This window comes from Hemiscyllium ocellatum, chromosome 17, assembly GCF_020745735.1.
Source record: "Hemiscyllium ocellatum isolate sHemOce1 chromosome 17, sHemOce1.pat.X.cur, whole genome shotgun sequence".
NCBI classification, from domain to species: domain Eukaryota; kingdom Metazoa; phylum Chordata; class Chondrichthyes; order Orectolobiformes; family Hemiscylliidae; genus Hemiscyllium; species Hemiscyllium ocellatum.
In genome coordinates, this window is record NC_083417.1 from 59,268,585 (window position 1) to 59,289,807 (window position 21,223).

Here is a 21,223-nt window from a genome sequence, read left to right on the forward strand (position 1 = left end):
AGAGCAAGTTATGGTTTATAGGACTTTTTGAATTCTTTGAGGATGTGCCAAAACACATTGATGAAGATAGAGCAGTGGATTTGGTGTATATGGATTTTAGCAAGGCCTTAAATAAGGTTCTCCTTGGTAAGCTCAGAGATACAGGGAAATTTAACTGTCTGAATACAGAATTGACTAGCCCATAGAAGACAGAGGGTGGTCGTTCTGATGATGCTGCTCCTTTTACAAGATTACGCTCTGCTTGGTTTTTCTTTCAGAGAGGTCATAAAAGCAGCAATTCCAAGAAGTGTTTCCTAGATGGGTTTTAGGACTAATTTGATTATAGCCAACAGAAACTGCCTCAGGCAAAAGACTTTCACGTTTCTAAAAGAAACACCTGTCCAATGAAAGGGAGTGGCCAGTTCTCCCAGCTCAGCTTCTCTATGGTTTGGTTTGGTTTTTAACAGTCTGACTACTCACTGAAAGCAGTCAGGCTGTTTTCAAGCTGCTAATCCAAGACACAGCTCCAGGGAAGATGACGTTCCATGTTGCCATCTCTCTCTCTCTCTCTCTCGCACCTGTAAAACCTGTGTGTGAGTTAACCCTTTGTGCCAAGTGGTGCTTTTGGGGATTGTTTCAAGTATTTGGAACAGCATCATTAAGTTGGGGTAATCTGTTGGGTTTTCAGATAGGTTGAGTTATTTGGTATTCTGTTCTCTTTTGTTTGCATTTAATTTGGTAATCTTGTAAATAAATTCTGTTTTGTTTAAAACTAAGTGGTTTTACCAGCTGCATCTCTCCTGGAATAACCACATACACCTGCTTAAAACAATGAGCAAAGTTAGGGTCTGGTCTACCTCCATGCAATGTTTTCAGGGAGTCTGGCTTGGTCCATCTCATAGTAGATGCAAAGTATTCAGCCTGGAGCTCTGTGGCCAGTGGTGTTCCACAGGGATCTGTTCTGGGACATCTGCTCTTTGTGATTTTTATAAATGACTTGGATGACAAAGTGAAAGGGTGGATTAATAAGTTTGCCAATGACACGAAGGTTGGTGGAGTTGAGGACCGTGTGGAGGGCTGTTGTAGGTTGCAACGGGACATTGACAGGATGCAGAAGTGACAGATGGAGTTCAAGCTGGATAAGTGTGAAGTGATTCATTTTGGAAGGTCAAATTTGAATGCTGAATACATGGTTAAAGACAGGATTTTTGGCAGTGTGGAAGCACAGAGGGATCTTGGGGTCCATAGATCTCTCAAATTTGCTCCCCAAATTGATTGGGTTGTTAGAAAGGCTAATAGTGTATTGGCTTTCATTAGCAGGGGTATTGAGTTTCAGAGCCGCAAGTTTATGCTGCAGCTCTAATAGTGCCCTGGTTAGATCACACTTGGAATGTTGTGTTCAGTTCTGGTCACCTCATCCTAGGAAAGATGTGGAAGCTTTAGAGAGGATGCAGAGGCAATTTCCCAACATGCTGCCTGGACTGGAGGGCATGTCTTATGAAGAAAGGTTGAAGGAGTTAGGGCTTTTCTCATTGAGTGAAGAAGGATGAGAAGTGACTTGATAGATGTGTGCAAGATATTGAGAAACATAGATAAAGAGTGGATAGCCAGAGACTTTTCCCAAGGTGCAATGTCTATCATGAGGGGGCATAGTTTTAAGGTAATAGGAGGACGGTGTACGGGAGATGTCAAAGGTAGGTTCTGTATACAGAGAGTTTTGGGTCATGGAGTGCACTGCCAGCAGTGGTGATAGAGTCAGAGACATTAGGGACATTTAAGTGACTCTTGGATGAAAGTAAAATGAAGGGTATGTAGGTTAGTTGATCTTAGAGTAGGATAAAAGTTTGGCACAGCAAGAGCTGAGCTGCCTGCCCAACATCCTCATCTTCCCATTGATCTGCAATGATATCTTATTAAAACACCCCCTGCAACATACCACTAAGAACACACAGCCTATTTTTGTGGCTGAAATGCTAATTTACTTGATTTTAATGCAGACTTTTCCTGGATAATCCAAGTTCGGCATTTTCTATGTATTGTTGAAAGGATCAGAACTTTGTTAACCTGTATTATTTAGCAAACACAAAATACACACTGCACGGGATTTTAGTTTTGGAGCATTTTTTCATATTTTAGCATGTTTGTTTACAGAGCATTGTTAACTCTGACTCAAGGAGTGATCCAACAACAATTCTAACACAGAGTAATCATTCCAATCATGTCACTGTCACTAGTCCAGTGACAGGCAGTTCTCATGAAACATCCCAGGTAAGACAGAATTATCAGACAGTATCTCAGTTTTATTATTTATAAATACCCATTTCACTGAAAAGATATCTGATGCTTTAAATTTCTACTTTAGGAATCAGCCACCAGAATGTTCTCTTCAGCAGGTAAATAAATGTTTTCATGAACTCTGCTATCCAATTCTGGAAAACGTCTACTTAAATTCAATAAGTTAAACCAATATTAATTATAATTATTAACAGGGTATTGTAGCAGTTTACAGACAGAGGCCTTCAATTCTCACGCACTGTTCTGCTGTAGTTGTGAAAGAGATCCATCAGAGATTTAGGCTCATCTCATTTCTTTATCAATTGAAGGATATTGGCAAAGATCTCACCTCAATGGGATGCATACTTACAAATTAAAGTACGGCCTTTATGAAGTCAATTCTGGGTACTTTGTGCACAATGGTAGCATTTTGTCCTCTGGACCAGGAAACCTGGGTTCAAGTCCCACTTGCTTCAGAGGACTGTCATAACATCCCAACAAATTGATTACAAAATATCTAAAGTCAATTCTTGCTGAAGGTGACAACAGCAAATGCATTGTAGCAACTACAGTTAGGTTATTTCAGTTCACCCTGAATGGGAGTAGGCCAATCAACCCAACATACCTGCTCCCCCATTCAGTTAGGTGATTGCTGATCATTAATGTTTCCCTGCACTATCAACATACATCTTGATATTATCACTCTCCAGAAATCTATCAATTTTGGTTATGATTGATCACTAATTGAACTTCCACAGCTCTCTTGGGTGGAGAATTCTAAAGATTATCACCCACAGAGTGAAGGAATTCCTCACCTTGGCTTTATATCACATAACCCTAATGTGAGAATATTTAACTTGTTTCTAACCTGAACATCCAAGGGAAACATTTTACCTAGCTGCACCTTATCATGCCCTGTGAGAATTGTGTATATTTTAATAAGATCACCCCTCATTCTTCAAAACTTTAGAGACTACGCATTCAGTTTCCTCAATCTGTCATCACGGGAGGATTGCAACATCCCAGGGTTTGGGCTGACAAATACTATTGTACTCCCTCTCTGGCATGTACATACTTCCTCAAATAAAGAGACCAAAACTATACACATTACCCCAGGAGCAGTCTCACCAAGGCATGATACATTTGCATCTGTACTTCTATCCTCAAATCCTCTTACAATGAAGGCAACATAGTTTTGTCTTTCATATTGTTGTTCCACATGCATTTTAGCTTTTAGTGACAAGGACACCCAAGTCTCTTGCATCCTTTCACTTTCTAGCTGTTCAACATTTAGGATATAAGGTATATTTTGCATCTTCTTTTAGCAGGAGATTCACAAGGATACCAAAGTAAAGGGGAAGCAGCACTTTTATACTTTGTGAGAAGAGCATGTTGATTTATTGGAAAGTGGACTCTAATTGTCATGGAGAATGCACCAAGTATACGATAACAGGCACATAAACGTCAAGCTTTGTTTAAATTTAAACCAGGCAGGTTGAATCTGATTGGCAGTGCCTTGAGAATTAATCCAGATAATGGTTATCGTCTAAGTTGTTGAGTTGAAGTAGACACAGTGTGTGCAGGCATTCTTTTCTGTCTGCAAGGAACGGGATCTCATGTATCTAGGTTCCAGTATGCACAAGTTCGCTACTTTGTGAGCCTGATTGACAATCTTAACTTAGTTGTCAACATAATTTTTAGCACACTGAACTATTTAGAAAAATTAGTTCAATCACAGATTCACAGCTAATGTTGGACACTGTGAACATAAGATATACAACATGGGAGCAGAAGTAAGTCTATCCTGCTATTCAACAAGATCATGATCTGCCCCTTGCCTATCTCCTCTTTCATATCCACTAACTCCTTGATATTTCAAAACTCCAACTGCTAGTCCCAAATATTTCCAGTGATCTAGTCTCCACAACTCTCTGGAGGAGGAAATTTCAGATATTCACTACCCTTTGAGAGAATCTCAGTTTTAAATGTGTGTCCCCTTATTCCGGAACTATGTCCCTTCATTTGAGATTCCCTCACTCATGAAAACATCTTCTTAACATCAATTCTGTTCAGCTCTTTCAGAATCTTATATATTTCAATAAGACCACCCCCTTGTTCTAAATTCTGTGGAATAAATGCCGAACCTGTTTAGCTGTTCTTGCTAAATCAATCTATTTTTAAACACTAACCTGCTCGCAATTAAGACCAAAATTCCAATTGCCTTGTTAATGATATTCTGCAAGCTAATCTTTTGTGTTTCATCTCTTATCCCTTTGTACTGTACTGTTTTGGAGTTTCTGTCCATTTAAATAATAGTCTGCCTTTTGATTCTTCCCACCAAAGTGCAGGCCTCACAGTTCTCAACATTAATCTGTACCTGTCATGACTTTTGTCCATTTACTCAGCCTATCTATAAGCCCTTACAGGTTCCTTGTGTCTCATTGCAAAATGCCTCCCATCTACTTTTGTAGCATCAGCAAAATAAACACATAACATATTTTGATTATCATTTGCCTCTTCACTAACTTGCACTTGTCTTTTTGTTTTTTTTAAACTTGCCCACACTAATTAGTTGAAAGCACTACCTACAAGCCTGGCTATATAATTGACTCGAATGCTTGTACCCAATTATGGTTCAATGTAGCATATCCCAATGAAACTTTGTTCCCTCAGTACTGGTGCTAGTGTCCCACGAACAGAGCCCACTTTCTCCACACCAATCTTTGAGCCATATATACCCTCCCAGTTCATCTCCACCCCAGAAAAGGTATCCTAAACATTAGTACCAGGTAGGCAGCACAGCCTTCAGGATTCCTTGTCTTTGCTCAGGCTGAGGCTCATTCAAAGCTAAATTCTGGATCTCCAAACTTGCTTCATCAACAGTCCTATGCCTGACCATGGACCAAATTTGATGTAATTACTCCAAGGAGTGTGACTGATTCTTGAAACACAGTTTTCAGGGAACACCCAACTTCCCTGATACATCAGTGTCCACAGTTCAGATTCCAGCTCCTCAACGTTTCACCAAGGTTCCTTGAGAAGTCAATACTTAGTGCAGATTTGGTCACTGTGGATTACACCAGCATGCACTTGCTCCCACATACTATAGCTGCGATGCTTCGCATGCCTAGTCATTTCGAATCTATTCAATTCATTAATTTGGATAATAAATACATGAGGGTGAATTTCCTATTGTACTGTTAGCTGTAATAACATCTCCTGACTTAAACCAATTGACCAATCAAAGGCATGGAAGAAATTTCCACCAATCACCTACCTGTTTTTCTGTGATGTTATACTTTGCTCTTACAGGAAGAAACATGTTAAAGGGGCTCTTTGTCGCAGGGTTTTATCTCCCTCTGTCACTGCCCATTCTCATGGGGATTTGCTGCATGGAGCTATAGACCTGCTGTCTCAAACAAAACAAAAATTGCTGGAGAAACTCAGCAAGTCAAGACAGCATCTTCAGAGAGGAAGCAGAGTTAATATTTCAGATCCAATGACCCTGCTTCAGGAATAAAGACTATGCCCCCTCATGTTGCTTGAAAAGCTGCTCACTCCTCAGGCCCTCCCATTCTTTTTGAAACTGCTGTCTGTGAACTCCCCCATGCTGTTCGAGAAGCCTGACTTCCACCTCTGTGTTGCTCAGGATGACTCACGGTGCACTCCTCCCAACACACTTTACAGTGATGTTGATTCACTGTACATCCTTTCACATCCGACAGAGATTTATCTGTACTTCCACGCAGATCACATACTGTGTCTGTTGCTCTCAATCTGGTTTCCTCCACATTGGAGAGACAGGACGCCAACTTGCAGAATGTTTCAGAAAACATCTCTGGGACACATGCACAAAACAACCCCACCACCCTGTGGCCAAACACTTGAACTCCCCTTCCCACATCAAGTCTTAGGCTTCCTCCACTGCCAAACCCTAACCACCTGACACCTGAGGGAAGAATACTTCATCTTCCACCTTGTGACCCTCCAGCCACACGGGATCAATGTGGATTTCACCAGTTTCCTCATTTCCCTTCCCCTCACCTTACCCTAGTCCCAACCTTCCAACTTGACACTGCCTTCTTGAACAGTCCTATCTGCCCATCTTCCTTCCAACCTATCCACTCCACCCTCCTCTCTGACCCAGCACCTGCACCCCACCTTCATCTACCTATTGCATTCCTAGCTACCTTCCCCCAAGCCCAAGCCCCAGCCTCCGCCCCCTCCCCCTTCCCATTTATCTCTCAGCCCCCTTGGCCACAAGCCTCATTCCTGATGAAGGACTTATGCTGGAAAAGTTGATTCTCCTACTCCTCGGGTGTTGCCTGACCAGCTGTGATTTTACAGCACCATACTCTTCGACTCTGATCACCAGCATCTGCCGTCCTCATTTTCTCCTCCTCACTGCTCTCTCCTTCCAGGCCACTTTGTAGGGTCACCACACACTCCTTTCAACCCACCACACTGTGATGTTGACTCACTGCACACACTTCCCTTCACCTCACAGTGATGCTGACTCACTGCATGCACTGCATCCAGGTGAGGATCCAGAGACATTATCCCTTGCCTGAGCCATGGTAGCCCTCAGGTAAAACAACCACCAATCATCTCTCTGTAATGAGAGAGCAGGGCTATGGCAACACTATACCACTACCTCCCTATGAATGATAGATGTGGATATACATTTTCACTAATAAAGTCAGCTGCTTCTTTTTTGCCCTTTCCACAAAAAAGGGGACAAAAAGAATTCATTCCGGGCACTATCAGGATGACAGGCTTTTACACAAATATTCTGTCATCATTGATCACAGACTGACCCTAATAAAGGAGCAGAAACCTATTACTGAACCAATGGAATGCAGTTGCCGCCCTCAGTGTAAATATAGGACTAATCAATGACTCCTTACAGCCTGGGAGGGCCAGAAATGTAGAAGGAACCACTCTCCCTGCCCTGTTGGTGTTACTGGTTAATGTGAAGCTGGTGCCATGCACCCAATTAGTGCATCAGTCACTTTATTATGCAGCAATGATCAGTGAACTGTCTGATGTGTGCAACATGAACAATGGGGGTGTGAAATGATCCTGTTCCAGAAAAATTAAGTACTACAATTCTTCTTGCTGATTTACTGGGACGGCATGGCTGCTTGATGGTTGCTGTTAGTTATGGTTTCATATAAATTTGCAAGATTCACAGCTGGATTGAGCTACCATGTGCAATTTTGCGTATCATTTTTAACAAATTCTGACAAGAGGTTCAGCAAAATCCCTAAAGTTGCACCTTAATTCACTTCACTCCACACACAAACATACAGGAAATGCAGAAGTCTTAAAATTAAGTCCTAGTTTCAGAATGAAGATAGGGTCTCACCGGTGGATGAGAGAATTAGACTCTCAAGTGTCTGGAATGTGTAAATGAGATATAAAACCTGAAATAAACCCTAGCCTCTCCAGTGTTGAAGTCTAATGTTTAGAAAAAAATGTTGTCTAGAAATATTTTGCTTGGAGTTGAATAACTGTAACACCTTTTCAATGCAATATTTGGTGAGCAGAAACAGTAAGTAATGCAATATTTTTTACTGTCTTACAATGTTTTATCAGTGTTTTTTGCGGTAGGTAAACATTTATAAGTTTGATATTCTCCAGTTGTGTTTCTAATGTTATTCTATAAAACAGAAAGTTCCAAAATTTAGAGATACATTGATCATAAGCATTCTGGACTGGAAGTATTACAGTCTTTCCATTTCATTAGGCTCCATTTTGTTGCTATGACTATAAGGATCTTAATATAAACTGGCCCAAATGATCCCTTTGTCAGATTGTGGATTGGCTGGGGACCCAGTAAGTGATTATTCCAGTGTATTGGAACATTTGAAAAGTTTGAATCATTGTAAGAGAATAGCAACAAGACGGGATTATTAAAATTTAAGTTATTTCTAAAAAGCTGATTGATGCATCAGTTTGAACATCTTCTGCTTCCAATTTAATTGAAGATTTCACGGATCGATTTGAGTCAAATCTGGAAATTTCTCTCAAACTCCCGAACCAGTTAATTAAAGAGCTGAGAAAGGGATTCCACTCCCAGAGTAAAACACAGCGGGTTTACCCCGAGCCCGTCCTGTGGGTGTTTTCCTGTTGGGATTGCGAAGGGCTGGAGCCTGATTTGTATTGACCTGATGATTTAATCCTCTCCTTCTCCACTCAGGGCCGACTGAGCCTTGTGAACATTTGCGGCGCCAGCTTGATGAAAGTGACCAATGCACGGCTGCAGTTGGAATAGTGAACAACTTCATCCAGAGATGTACCAACCACACTCCTGACACGTAAATACTCGCTCTTTTAGAAACACAAAACACAATAAATTTCAAATATAAATGGAAGTCATGAACATTTTTAAAAATTCTCCATTTGGCAAATAACCCTGATTTTTTTTTCTGACGTTCCCCTCATTCCCACCCTTTTGCTGAGCTGGGTGTCAAATCTTAAGCAGCCACCTGACTTCCCTCTAATGTTATGCAGGCAAATCGCTTTCCAATTTTTCGGGGCAAATACAGTTTGTATTCCTTACTTTTCATCAGCTAATTTTAAAAATTATGTAAAAGGTAAAAAAAAATTATTTCTTGCTGCAAAATCTTAAACTGGGAAGTTTTGTATTGAATTCCTGAAGTAGTCATGCAAGTCACATACCTCCATTCAGTTTAGTTGCATGTTCAAAGCTCAGGGCAATGCTGAAAATGATATATAATTCCTGAATTGGAACTACTATACAACAAACACTTGTGAAATCAGCATTTACAGTGTTTAACCTACTTTTGTCTCTAGTTTGAGAGGGTTGCAGAATAATTGAAGTATATTACATGAAATACTATAAAGGCTTATTGACAAGGAACTGCACATCAAACTCCATGAAAGAGAAAAGGGAACAGATATCCACTGTAGAGCACTGTAGAGCTGGACACTCAACTGGAATTAGTTTTCCTTTAAGTGTGAATGTGCCTCCAATAGTGCTTGTGCTGGTTGAGGTAACTTCACCATACCGATAGACGAAATATAATCTTTATTTTTAAAGTCCCAAGTTCCTCCTGGCTTTCACAGTATATGTTCTCCCTGCCAAATCAGATGAATTTTCTGAAGTATAGACAGACAATGCCGTAGAAACTCAGCATGACTGGCAGCATCTATGGAGAGAGAAACAAGGTTAGCGTTTCAAGTCTGGTATGACTCTTCTTTAGAGCTATAAGTTCAGATGATTGAGAATGGTGTGAAAGTGTCCTGAGAAGAGACCTCCAGGGCATTTGAATGTTGTCGCTTCACCTGAGTACAGCGCTCTGTCTGCTTGTGAGGAAATGGTACTTGGAGTGAGGATAAAATTCCTTGCCACCCCCCTGCACCAACCCTTTACCTTGCAGATGGTGTCTAATACCAAGAAAGATAGCGTGCAGGTCTAACAGAGTGTGCCAGACCTGGCCTTCCATGACAATTGCCACTCTGTCCATGTATGTAACTGGATATTTGGATCCTGTGCAGCAGGATGTAAACTGAGTTGGTGAAGTCGTCAAACATTTGAGTCAGTTTGCCTGATGCTCTAACACCTGTACCTGCTGCTTGTTCCACTTGTGTTTCTTAGTTGGTTGTTGAGACTATGGTAAATATGAATACATAACTTCAAAGTAATGTATGTTGGGCTGTTATGTAAGTGTAAAGTCTGGGTTGCGTGCTTGAGTCAGCCTTGCGTGACTGCAGCCTGTCAGGTGACAAAAGGTGAAGAAAGATGAACATGGCCCAACCTGAGGTCTACAGAAATTCAGAAGACAATTGTGGCAGAGTCTGATTGATTAAGGGGATGTAATGTAGGCTTAGTGCAATTGGTTATGCTACTGTAACAGGGATAGGGCATGACTTTTAGAACAGCATAAACATTAGAGGATGCTCGCTGTTCGCAGGCTTTCAGGGTTGTCTGCTCTGATGGCCACAGCTTTTGTTTGTAAATAAAGGCTTATCATCTTGAGGAATTCTGTGTCTCCTGGTCATTCCTAAAGATGCTATCTACCACAACAAGACATACAGCTTTCTGCATCACCACGTGATTCTCACTGTCCCCCTGATTCAGACAAGGATGCTCTCCTGGTAGGAGGGAGGAGAGAAATATTGAGAACACCATCACCTAACTTGGCTCATGCAATCTTTCTGTGCAACATTTCCTCCAGGAATGAGACAAAGGGCAACACTGAATGAAACAAAAGTGACCGGCTCAGCTTTTAGTGATTGTACTAGTGGGACGCAGTTACGGTTGCAGAGATAGAGTTGAGTGAGATAACAGAGAGAAACAGTAGTATTCATCCTCGGAGAGTGAACTGATGGTGATGGTGAATTTGAATCAGGCTGACAACATCTGATGCCATGGTCTCCCTGCCAGTCCTGAGGGAGGATGGCAACTGTCCTCTGCACCCGCTCACCCTCTCTCTAAAATATTGGCATTTGTCAAAATCTGTTATAGATGCTGATAAAGTGCATATCTCGATGAGATAAGAAAGTATGAAAACCAAAATCACCACATCTAGCAAACTTTCCCAAAATGCTGGCATCGTCTTAAAATCTCTTGTAGATATTACTGAAATGCATACCTCACTGAGATAAGTAACTTGACGCATCAACATCTCCATTTCTAGCAATGTTCTTAAAATCTGTTGCAGATGTTACTAAAGTGCATATCTGGGTGAGATAAACAGGTTTGAACACTAAAATCATCATTTCGAGCAAACTTCTCAAAAGTTGGCATGTCCTGAAAATATGGGTCAACAGTGTGGTGCTGGAAAAGCATAGTGGTCAGGCAACATCTGAGGAGTAGGAGAGTCGATGTTTCAAGCATGAGCACCTGCTCCTCAGATGCTGCCTGATCGGCCATGCTTTTTGACTCTGACCTCCAGCATTGGCAGTCTTCACTTTCTCCATGGCCTGAAAATATGTTGTAGATGGTACCTAAGTGCATTACTCAGTGAGATAAGTAACTTGGTATATCGCAAACGCCATTTCCAGCTAACGTGCATATCATGGTGAGATAAGCAAGTTTGAGCACTAAAATCACCATTTCCAATAAATGGTATCCAAAATGCTGGCAAATCTATTGGGGTTCAATGCCAGCGAGGACTTTCACATGAATGGCCCCAGAGGCCTAAATGGTTAAGGCGTGACCTCCTAAACCAAGTTTTATGGGTACAATTCCCGTCTGGGTTGAGTTGAGTTTAGGCCAGCATGGTGGCTCAGTGGTTAGCCCTGCTGCCTCACAGCACCAGGGATTCGGGTTTGATTCCAGCCTTGGGCGACTGCCTATCTGGAGTTTGCACATTCTCCTTATGTCTGTTTGTTTTTCCTCTGGGTGCAGCAATTTCCTCCCATAGTCCAAACATGTGCATCGGCCAGGGTAAATTGCTCCATAGATTCCAGGGATGTCCAGGCTATGTGGATTAACCATGGGGAATGCAGGATTATGGGGGGAGGGAGTGGGTGCACTGCTCTTCAGAGGGTCAGTATGGACTTGATGGGCCAAATAGCCTGCTTTCACTCTGTAAGGCTTTGATGATTCTTAACCTCTGTTCTAGATGATACAAAAGGGCAGATTGCACATTTGAGAATGTGCCAGCATTTTGGAGAAGTTTGCTGGAAATGGTGATTTTGCTATTCAAACCTGCTTACCTCACCCAGGTATACACGTTAGTAATATCCACAACAGATTTTAAGTACATTGCTGAAAATGAAGATTTTCATGTGCTAAGTTGCTTAACTCAGTGTATTGGGCACTTTAATAACATCTACAACATAGTTCAAGAAGTTTGACAGGATTAGAAATTTTGGTGTGCAAAGTTGCTAATCCTCCAGGTCCTTGTCCACAAAGCATGGAGTAAACGTGCCTCTGTCCACTGTCTCTGGGACAATTCACCACGTAGGACAGCTCCAGACTGACTGATCTTGACCTGGTGTCTCCTGTGTTTTAAATATCACACCAGCATTGAGAGACGGTAGGACAAGCTAGGTGCCCTAGAAATGCGGTGCATTGTGGTACTGTGCGCAATCTCACAAGTGCTTACAGAGGGAAACTTGTATTTAGCTAAATTTTGGGTAAAATTCAGCACATTTATTGTTGGCTGTTTAAATCTCCTCTACCGATCAGTTCTATCAAGACTGATCTTCTTCCTCAACTCCACCATCTCTCACTCACCTCATATCCTTCAGCATCTATCCAACTCTGTTGCAACAATTCCCAGTGACTGAACATGCCCAGCTTGTTGGAGATACAATTCCAAAATTCACTGCCATTTGAGTGAAGAGCTTCCTCTTCACCTCAATCCTCACTGGCTGACCCTTTATTCTGTGACTATCACCCTCCTAACCATCCACCTTTCTTGTTTACAAGGTCTTCTGCTCCAACACGTGCACAATGCCCTTTAAATCTTTCTCTGTCTCTCTATTTTAGAATTGATCATGAATAAACCTGCTGTAATCATGTACTTTTATGGAATTACTCAGCTAGACAGATATCATATCTCAGTCACCTCAAACATACAATTTTTAAAATGTTTTAACAATGATACTTATAGATTTCTATGCATGAAGGTATTTTAGTCACTTCCCTGAATCACATTGGTGATAAACACCACTATCTGTAATCCTACCAAGTGCAGCGAGTGTGCAGTGTCTTCCTACTTTGTTCAGCGCCATCCTGCATTTCCTGAAGCCTCTGACCCTCCCTTCCCTCAGCACTCCCCATTTCCATTTGCAAAAATCTACTGTTTTGTTGAATAACTGAGCTTCCTGGGAGCTATCCTTTCCCTACTCTGGGCCTCAGAATGATATCTTCCATCAATTACTCAGTTTTTGTTATGGCTAATGACTGAATAAACCTAATGGGTCTGATAAAGTCACCCAGTGTCTCTGTATAAACTGGTCTGACCCAACCAGACATCTCCAGGCCAATTGATTGGCATCATTCTGTCTAATTTCATGCGAGTGCTGCATGTTATGCAGAGAACGTAATCAATGAGCATTGTCTGGATGGTATTGTCCAGAACCAGGACATTCTTTGGCCTAGAGCAAGCTGCTCAAGGCACTGGGCAGATCCCAGGATGCTAACAGGAAGAAGATGTGTGAAATATTGTAATCAGGAATGCAGCCTCACATTTAGACCCATTCCAAATGAACAAACTGGTCTGGTTACACCGTGAGGAAGTGCTGTATTTACACTGAAGACAAAGATCCTCATGAGCCGCTGTACAGCCTCCCCAAGGGCTTCAGGCCTCTCTCCTTCACCTCCTTCACCCAGATGGGCAGCTAGAGTGCAGTGTGGGCCTCAGGCCAATGCACTGTGTTAAACTATTTGTCCTGATGCAGCAAGTTATCCTGAGCCCACTGCTGCTGAACTCCAGCCCTCCATTACTGTCGGGGGAGTAACATTTTTCCTTTACTCATCTTTTGCAGAGTCGTCTCAGTTTTGGAAAATAACTTACTATTTAGAAATTGTAAAGATGGAAAACAAGCTGTTGAAGCAGACAATGTATTATTTTACTGTCAAAATGCAGACGCTGAAAATTTTCCAGGTCTCCAGTTCCCTAATCCAGATACGGTGAGTGTGTTTGGAAATCCTCTCATGTCCCAGTTACAGTTCTGCTGGTAGGATGAGTGGCTGTACAGAAATGTGCACACACAACATACACAATAAGGATGAGGAGGACCTCATCAAAAACGTACAGGACTAGACAAGGTAAAATCAGGAGCAGCAAAATCGACGTTTCAGGCAAAAGCCCTTCATCAGGAATAATCCCGAAACATTGATTTTGGGCTGTTGCCCGATTTTGCTGCTCCTCGGATGCTGCCTGAACTGCTGTGCTCTTCCAGCACACTAATCCAGAATCTGGTTTCCAGCATCTGCAGTCATTGTTTTTACCAAGGTAAAATCAGGATGTTCCTTGTGATGAAGATGTCCAAAACCAGAGGATACAGAGTAAACCATTTAAAACTGAGATGAGGAGAATCCAGACAGTGGTGAGCCTGTGGAATTCATTACCACAAAAGGTGGTTAAGGTCAAAGCATTGAATGATTTCAAGAAGGAGTTAGTTATAGTTCTGAGGGCTAAAGGGATCAAAGGGTATGGGAAGAAAATGGAAATCGGCTACTGAGTTGGATGATCAAACATGGTCATATTGAATGGCAGAGCTGGCTCAAGGGGCCAAATGGCCTCCATTGCTCCTATTTCCTTTGTTTCTGCACACACACACACACACACAAACACACACACGACACATGTACAAACACATTGCATACATAACACAAGCACTACAAACACACACACAACACACCCACTACATGTGTACTTATACATTGCAAAACAGACACAACACATCCACTGCACACATATAAACACATTTCACAAACACTCCCCCCACTAAACACATACACACAAACACAAACAAATGCACACAGAACCATTACACATACACTACACGGACACACACACACACACACACAGCACATCTACATACCCATTACACACACAGACAACACACCCATTACACAAACACACAAAACACCAACTACACACACACACACACACACACACACACACACATACACACACAGCATACACAACAAAATACATCCACACATATATATTTGCACACGCAAGCGCAGACATACAGATGTATACACAGAAGCATACATACACATACAAGGAATCAATCGCATACATATGCACACACACACAAACATGCATACAAAAGCACAAACATACATACACATATATAGATAAGCACAAAATCATGCATACATACATATATACATACACATAGGAACTCACCATACACAGGACAAACATACGTACACAACACACCCCACACAAAACACGCACAAACCACACCTCTCACACATGCATAAATACAAGACACATCTGATATACACACATGTGCATGTACTACATACACACTAAATATACAACTTATCACACACACAATCTCAGAAACACACAAGACACCATACATATCACACACAAAAACACAAAGCACACATAATATGCCACAAATGCGACACACATACCTAACATGCACAACACACTACATCACACATAAAAACACAATATGCATAACAGAAGTACACACAACACACAAACACAAACATAAACACATAGGCACACACATAAATACATGCACGCAAATATATGCAAATACACACTGATATATACATACAGACACATGGACAAACACACACACACACTCGTATACTCGCACACATACACCCCACTATTTATACATACACACAATCATGGCATACATACATGTATGCTAATACACATGGATATACGTGAAGACAAAACACATGCGAACAAGCACATAAACACATACAAGCACATACATTGACATATATACATACACAATTGCATGCATGTATACGCACTCTTACACACAAACACACATGTACATGCAAACACATGCACACAAACATGCATATACACACACACACACATATATATGTATACATACATACATAGTTCCACACAAATCACACATACACATACATGTACACACAAAGTCATGCATAACTAATATAAACATGCACACACACACGTACATATAGCCGCAAGCACATGTATACACACAAACATAAGATATGCACGCGCACACTGATTGTGTGAGTCAGCTTCTACTTTCCAGTCCCTTTGGCATTTCCCTGATGGCCATGCAGGCCCCAGGCCTCTGGTACCATATTGTGAGGTGGAAGATGCTCTGAGTGCTGCTAAAGAACTCTCACAGCGAATGTTAGAATTTCCACCAAAGGTCAACAGGTTTTTAAAAGGAAGGAAAGAAAGAAATTAGATTTATTTGGCACTTTTCACAGCCACTGGATGTCACAAACCACTTTACAGCCAGTGACGTATTTTCTGAAGTGTGGACACGGTTGTAGGAAACAGGGCAGTGAACTGATGCACAGCAACCTCCTACAAACAGCAATATAACAATGACCAGATTACCTGCTTTTCTGATGTTGATTGAAAGATAACTCCTGAGCTCCTCTTCAAAATGGTGCCATAGGACCTTTCACATCCAACCAGGCAGGTAGAAGGGGCCTCAGTTTAATATCCCATCTGAAAGTCAGCTCCTCCAACAATGCAGCCCCCCCTCAGTACTGCCCCCTCATTTTTGTGCTCAAGTCCTAAAGTGGGACAAAAGGCCAAAAGGTTGAAACTTCTTCAGCACGTTACTCCTGAAGGGAAGAGGGAGATGGCATTGCAGATTCTTGTCAGTTAACCAAATGTATTATTTCTATTGAATGTAAAACCCAGGAGAATATCTCCGACCCAGCGATTAGAATCAGTCTGCCACCAACTCTCCTGGACAACATCAACATTAAAATGAAAATGATACAAAGTAAAGTAATATTATTCAGGGATGCAAGACTGTTCCAGGTAACATGATCACTTTTTTCAGTATGTCACGAGTATTGGATTTTATCAGAATGTGGTAAAATAATGTAATAATGCTGGGAAAGATATCAATTATCATTTAACATGCTACATGTTGCTTATTGAGCATTTTATCTGAGGCGATGGTTTTAATTCTTTTTGTGCATTATTTAAACAATTGCTGAACTCTTGCTGTGCTAAATTGATGCTTTGAGCAGATATTTATTTGTGTTTTAGGTTAGTACATCACCTTTAATGCTGAGGTTTCCGAGGCCGAACAGAGTAACATGAGCAGAGTATAATGGGGGTGGGGGAGGGAATGGAATAAAAGGACAATCGTTGCTTACAATCATAATTGTCAAACATTTTGCTTCAGGCTACGTCAGAGGGCCAACAATATCAGTCACATTGCAATGCATCACTCCACAAAGCATGTACCTGGTACGTTTGTATGACAGTAAACATATACATCACCTTATTGTGCAGTGATAGTGGCATATCTCTGAGCCAGGAGGCCTGGGTTCATGTCCAACCTGCTCCAAAGGTGTGTAATGATGTTCTAAACAGGTTAATTAGAAAGCATCTAAATATTACCTTTCTGGTGGACAACAGGGAGTGACAGATTCAAGCTTTAGATTTCCAATAGGGTCACTCAATGCAACAATAACAGTTTGGATTTAGATAGCATCCTGCCAAGAAAACTGTCCCACTGCTGCACAATAGCTGTAATCAACCAAAGATTATCCAGGGTATCATTTCAAGCACCTAACATCCCTTCGTGCTCCTGCAGTTGGGAGTTTGATAAGGTACCACATGCAAGGCTATTTCATAAGACAAGATGTTCAGGATAATACATTAGCATGGATAGAGGATTGGTTAGTGAATAGAAGACAGAGAGTTGGCACAAAAGTGGGTTTTCAGGATTGCATTCTGCAATTAGTGGAGTACAACAAGGAACAATGCTGGGCCACACTTATTTACAATGTAAGAATGACTTGGATGAGGAACATGAGTGTACCATTGCCAAGTTTGCAAATAACACCAAAGTGGATGGAAAGGCATCAATGTCCTCATTTCCTTTCAAGTTTCAGATATCTAATGCCCAATCGACACTGCTTTGTCTTACAATATCCTGCCTACACTTTGTACATTCGACTATAGCTCTTGGAGTCTGACTTTACACAGAAATTGGGTTACTGTCCATTCCGTTTCTTTGTTTGATTTTAATAAGACATTCTGCAACAATTTATGTGTATATCTTTTCAGGTTAAAAATCAAACTATTCTAAATAAGGTGGTTGGAATTCAAGTGGGGAATGGAACATTTGATAATCTGCTTGACCCTGTGAGAATTGTATTCAACAAATCATCACCGGTAAGGACATTTTTCACTTTTCATTATTCAATTGATTAACGGGAAATATTTTGAGTCATAGAGAAGTACAGCACGGAAACAGACCCTTCGGTCCAACTCGTCCATGCTGACCAGATATCCCAACATAATCTAGTCCCACCTGCCAGCACCTGGCCCATATCCCTCCAAACCCTTCCTCTTCATATATACCCATCCAAATGCCTTTTAAATGTTTATGTTAAAGGTAGTAAAGATTTATCATTTCTTTCATACCAGGTAAAGGCCATTCCAAAATGTGTCTTCTGGGAGTTAAAACAAAATGGTAAGGAAAACGGTCATGTTATCAAAGATTTCAATGATCCTGGACCCAAGGATTGAGTTCTCAGTGCTGCCCCTTTCTATTGCAGGGAACACAGCTGAGGGTCACTGGAACGATTCTGGCTGCACAACACAAAACACAGTCAATGAAGTCATCTGTCAATGCAATCACCTGACTTTCTTTGCTGTCTTGCTGGTAGGGTCAATGTCATGCAATATTTTGTATCTTTTGGCCTATTCCACTTTGGCTGCGATCAGCAAATTTGAGCAGCAATAAAAATACAAAATACATAAAGATACAAAAACAGATAAGAAAAGCCAATTATTTTATTAAGTAAAAAATGAGGTCTGCAGATGCTGGAGATCACAGCTGCAAATGTGTTGCTGGTCAAAGCACAGCAGGCCAGGCAGCATCTCAGGAATAGAGAATTCGACGTTTCGAGCATAAGCCCTTCATCAGGAATTATTTTATTAAGACAATCGCATCCCAACAGGCAGCAAGCTACTCAGCTTCAAACCCATTTCCCCCCATTCCTTTCTTCCAGAGTTATCCCATCTTTACAGGGGGGCAAGAGAAATTAAATCTGAGGGAGAATCCAAATTTGAAGGAGGAGCTTTGGGAAGTGTCACACTGACCCTGATAGGTCCATGAGACAATGACAACTGATGTCACAATCACTGTTAATCCACTCACCTTGGGCAGATCAAGATGTCTCCCATTCACCAAAACTCATCCAGCTCCCTATGGATTGGTTGCAGTAAATCTCTCACTCCCCGTGTGTGCTGGTGATTTCTTCCAGAGGTTTATGGATCTTGGGAAGTGAATTGTTTCTGAGTATGAAACCCAAGTGTCTATTTTTATAAACCATACTGATTCCCACCCTCCCACTTGTCGTCCCCCCCTGCCCCCCCCACACCACCTCCAGCATCATCTTCACTGCCTATCCCACCAGGATTGTCACCATTCGGATTGGGAATTTTATTGAATTGGCTTCTGTTCTGATGCCATAACTTTCCAGAAACGCGGTGAAAGCCCATTTTATGTGCAGCAGTGTGATTTCTGCCCAAACCCATTAGGTTGATTGAGGAGCAGCTCTGGGAAAATTCCCAGTCCTCATCATATCCCCTCAAAGGCAGCACTTTTCCAAAGTGAGAAGGCCCAGCTTGCTCAGTTTGCTCTGATCTCCATGAAGCCTCAGACTCCGTGTCAATAACGTAGCTGTCCTCAAAACCTCTTCCAGGGACTCAATCTCCCCAACTATCTGAGGGGACCAAACCTAAAACAGTCAGTGAGATGTGGCCAGACCAGGGTCTTGTACACAGTATGGACAGACTTCCAGTTATATGTTCTAGTTATATGTTCTGATACCTCATTGCCTTTTTCAGCTACCAAATGACATTAATCATCGACTTCCATTCCCATTTATCCTTGTAACAATTTTTTCTTGAGGGAATTGGGGAAACTTGCCTTCCTTGCATGGTCTATTTCTATGAAGATGGCCCCTGCCTGTTTTTGGCTTTCTGGGTAATTAGTCCAGGCAGACAATGAACTGCCTGCTCTATTATGAGCAGTGATTCCAATAACACAACAGTGTGATTGTTTCTTAACCACCGTCAGTACCTTAGCAAGGCTCTGAGTTATACGGAACAAGGGAGGATTAGAAAGAAATGTTGGTTTTACTCAGCACTCCCAGAATGAACTAAATCAACAGCAGTGCATCAGAATGTGGACATTAGCTATTCCCCCATTACTCTCCAGGTGCTGAGTATCTGATGTGGAGCTTGTCATTCTGGGGATTGTGTGGAGGCCCAGCAGCTCAGAGTAGAAAAGAGAATTGTTCAGAGTGTGCACATCATTGTGGCTGCTTTCAGACTGACCTGGCCTTAGATCAGGTGTTTGTGTGGCTTCTCAACAGGAGATGAGTAGATATCACAGGGGGACCCCAACCCGGAGGTGAGGGAAAGTACATTGAAAGTAGGGTGTGTCACTCAGTTGAAGAAAACATTACTCATGTCAATGTTCTCATTTTCTGTTATAAAGCAAATCGATGGGAACCAACACTTGGATGAGAAGACATTGAGATCGCTAACATACATCACCCAGATTGGTTGTGGTGTTTCCGGCATTTTCACAGCAATTACTTTAATCATCCACTTTATTCTCAGGTAGGAACATTAATCATCAAAGATGAAATTTCATGTAGAAGAAGCCATTCTCAATGATCTCACTGTACAATCACAATATATAACAAATGAGTCCTTGAAGATAGAGCTCATGAGTAATTCACAACAGCAAGTTCATTAAACAAAGCTTACTTCTGTTGTAATGTTTGATATTAATTCTAAGAGTATTGTAGCTGAGTAGTGATTCACTTTACTTTCAGATTGTACCTCAGTATGTCATGGTCAGAGTTTGTATCTGCAGTGAGCAGTGTCACTACCTCTGAGTTAGCAGCTCTGGGTTCAAGTCCCATTCCAGGACTTGAGGACCATAGAGGGTGCATCCAGACTGAGGCATGACAGACTGATCATTGACCAGAAAAGAAACAGCCATAGGCTTCATGCTCAGACATCTCCAGACGCAGGAAGTCGTCTCAGTCAATGTTTTTCAGTTTGCATTATTGTCTCCTAAATGCTGATTCTTTTGCCTTTATTCAGAAAAAGACAAAAGGAAGCTTCCATCCAGATCCACGTGAATCTCTCTGCTGCCTTGTTTCTTCTCAATGTGAGCTTCTTAACCAGCACAGTGTTCAGTTCCAAGAGCACTGATGAGCTGTGTAAAGCCATTGCTGCCCTGTTGCATTACTCACTGCTTTGCAGTTTTACATGGATGGGAATTGAAGCATTTCACCTGT

At 41.6% G+C, this 21,223-nt stretch overlaps 1 protein-coding gene and 1 long non-coding RNA gene across 2 annotated transcripts; both read left to right on the top strand.

Annotated features, from left to right (window-relative positions):
- The first annotated feature begins 1,664 nt into the window (after positions 1–1,664).
- On the top strand, positions 1,665–18,110 carry LOC132823592 (uncharacterized). The gene is made up of 7 exons (XM_060837510.1): positions 1,665–1,673; positions 2,131–2,247; positions 2,342–2,372; positions 8,456–8,573; positions 13,723–13,867; positions 16,578–16,700; positions 17,964–18,110. Exons 1-7 carry the CDS (start codon positions 1,665–1,667, stop codon positions 18,108–18,110), a joined length of 690 nt encoding a protein of 229 aa, XP_060693493.1.
- A 215-nt stretch (positions 18,111–18,325) lies between these two features.
- LOC132823779 (uncharacterized) lies at positions 18,326–21,207 on the top strand. Its single transcript, XR_009645588.1, has 4 exons — positions 18,326–18,372; positions 18,458–18,564; positions 20,410–20,534; positions 21,027–21,207. It is a non-coding gene; the product is annotated as an uncharacterized LOC132823779 (long non-coding RNA).
- The last annotated feature ends 16 nt before the right edge of the window (positions 21,208–21,223 follow it).

Coding starts and splice junctions, on each gene's coding strand:
- LOC132823592 (XM_060837510.1), top strand. Junction 2,248..2,341: donor GTTCTCATGAAACATCCCAG/GTAAGACAGAAT, acceptor TTTCTACTTTAG/GAATCAGCCACCAGAATGTT. Junction 2,373..8,455: donor CAGAATGTTCTCTTCAGCAG/GTAAATAAATGT, acceptor TTCTCCACTCAG/GGCCGACTGAGCCTTGTGAA.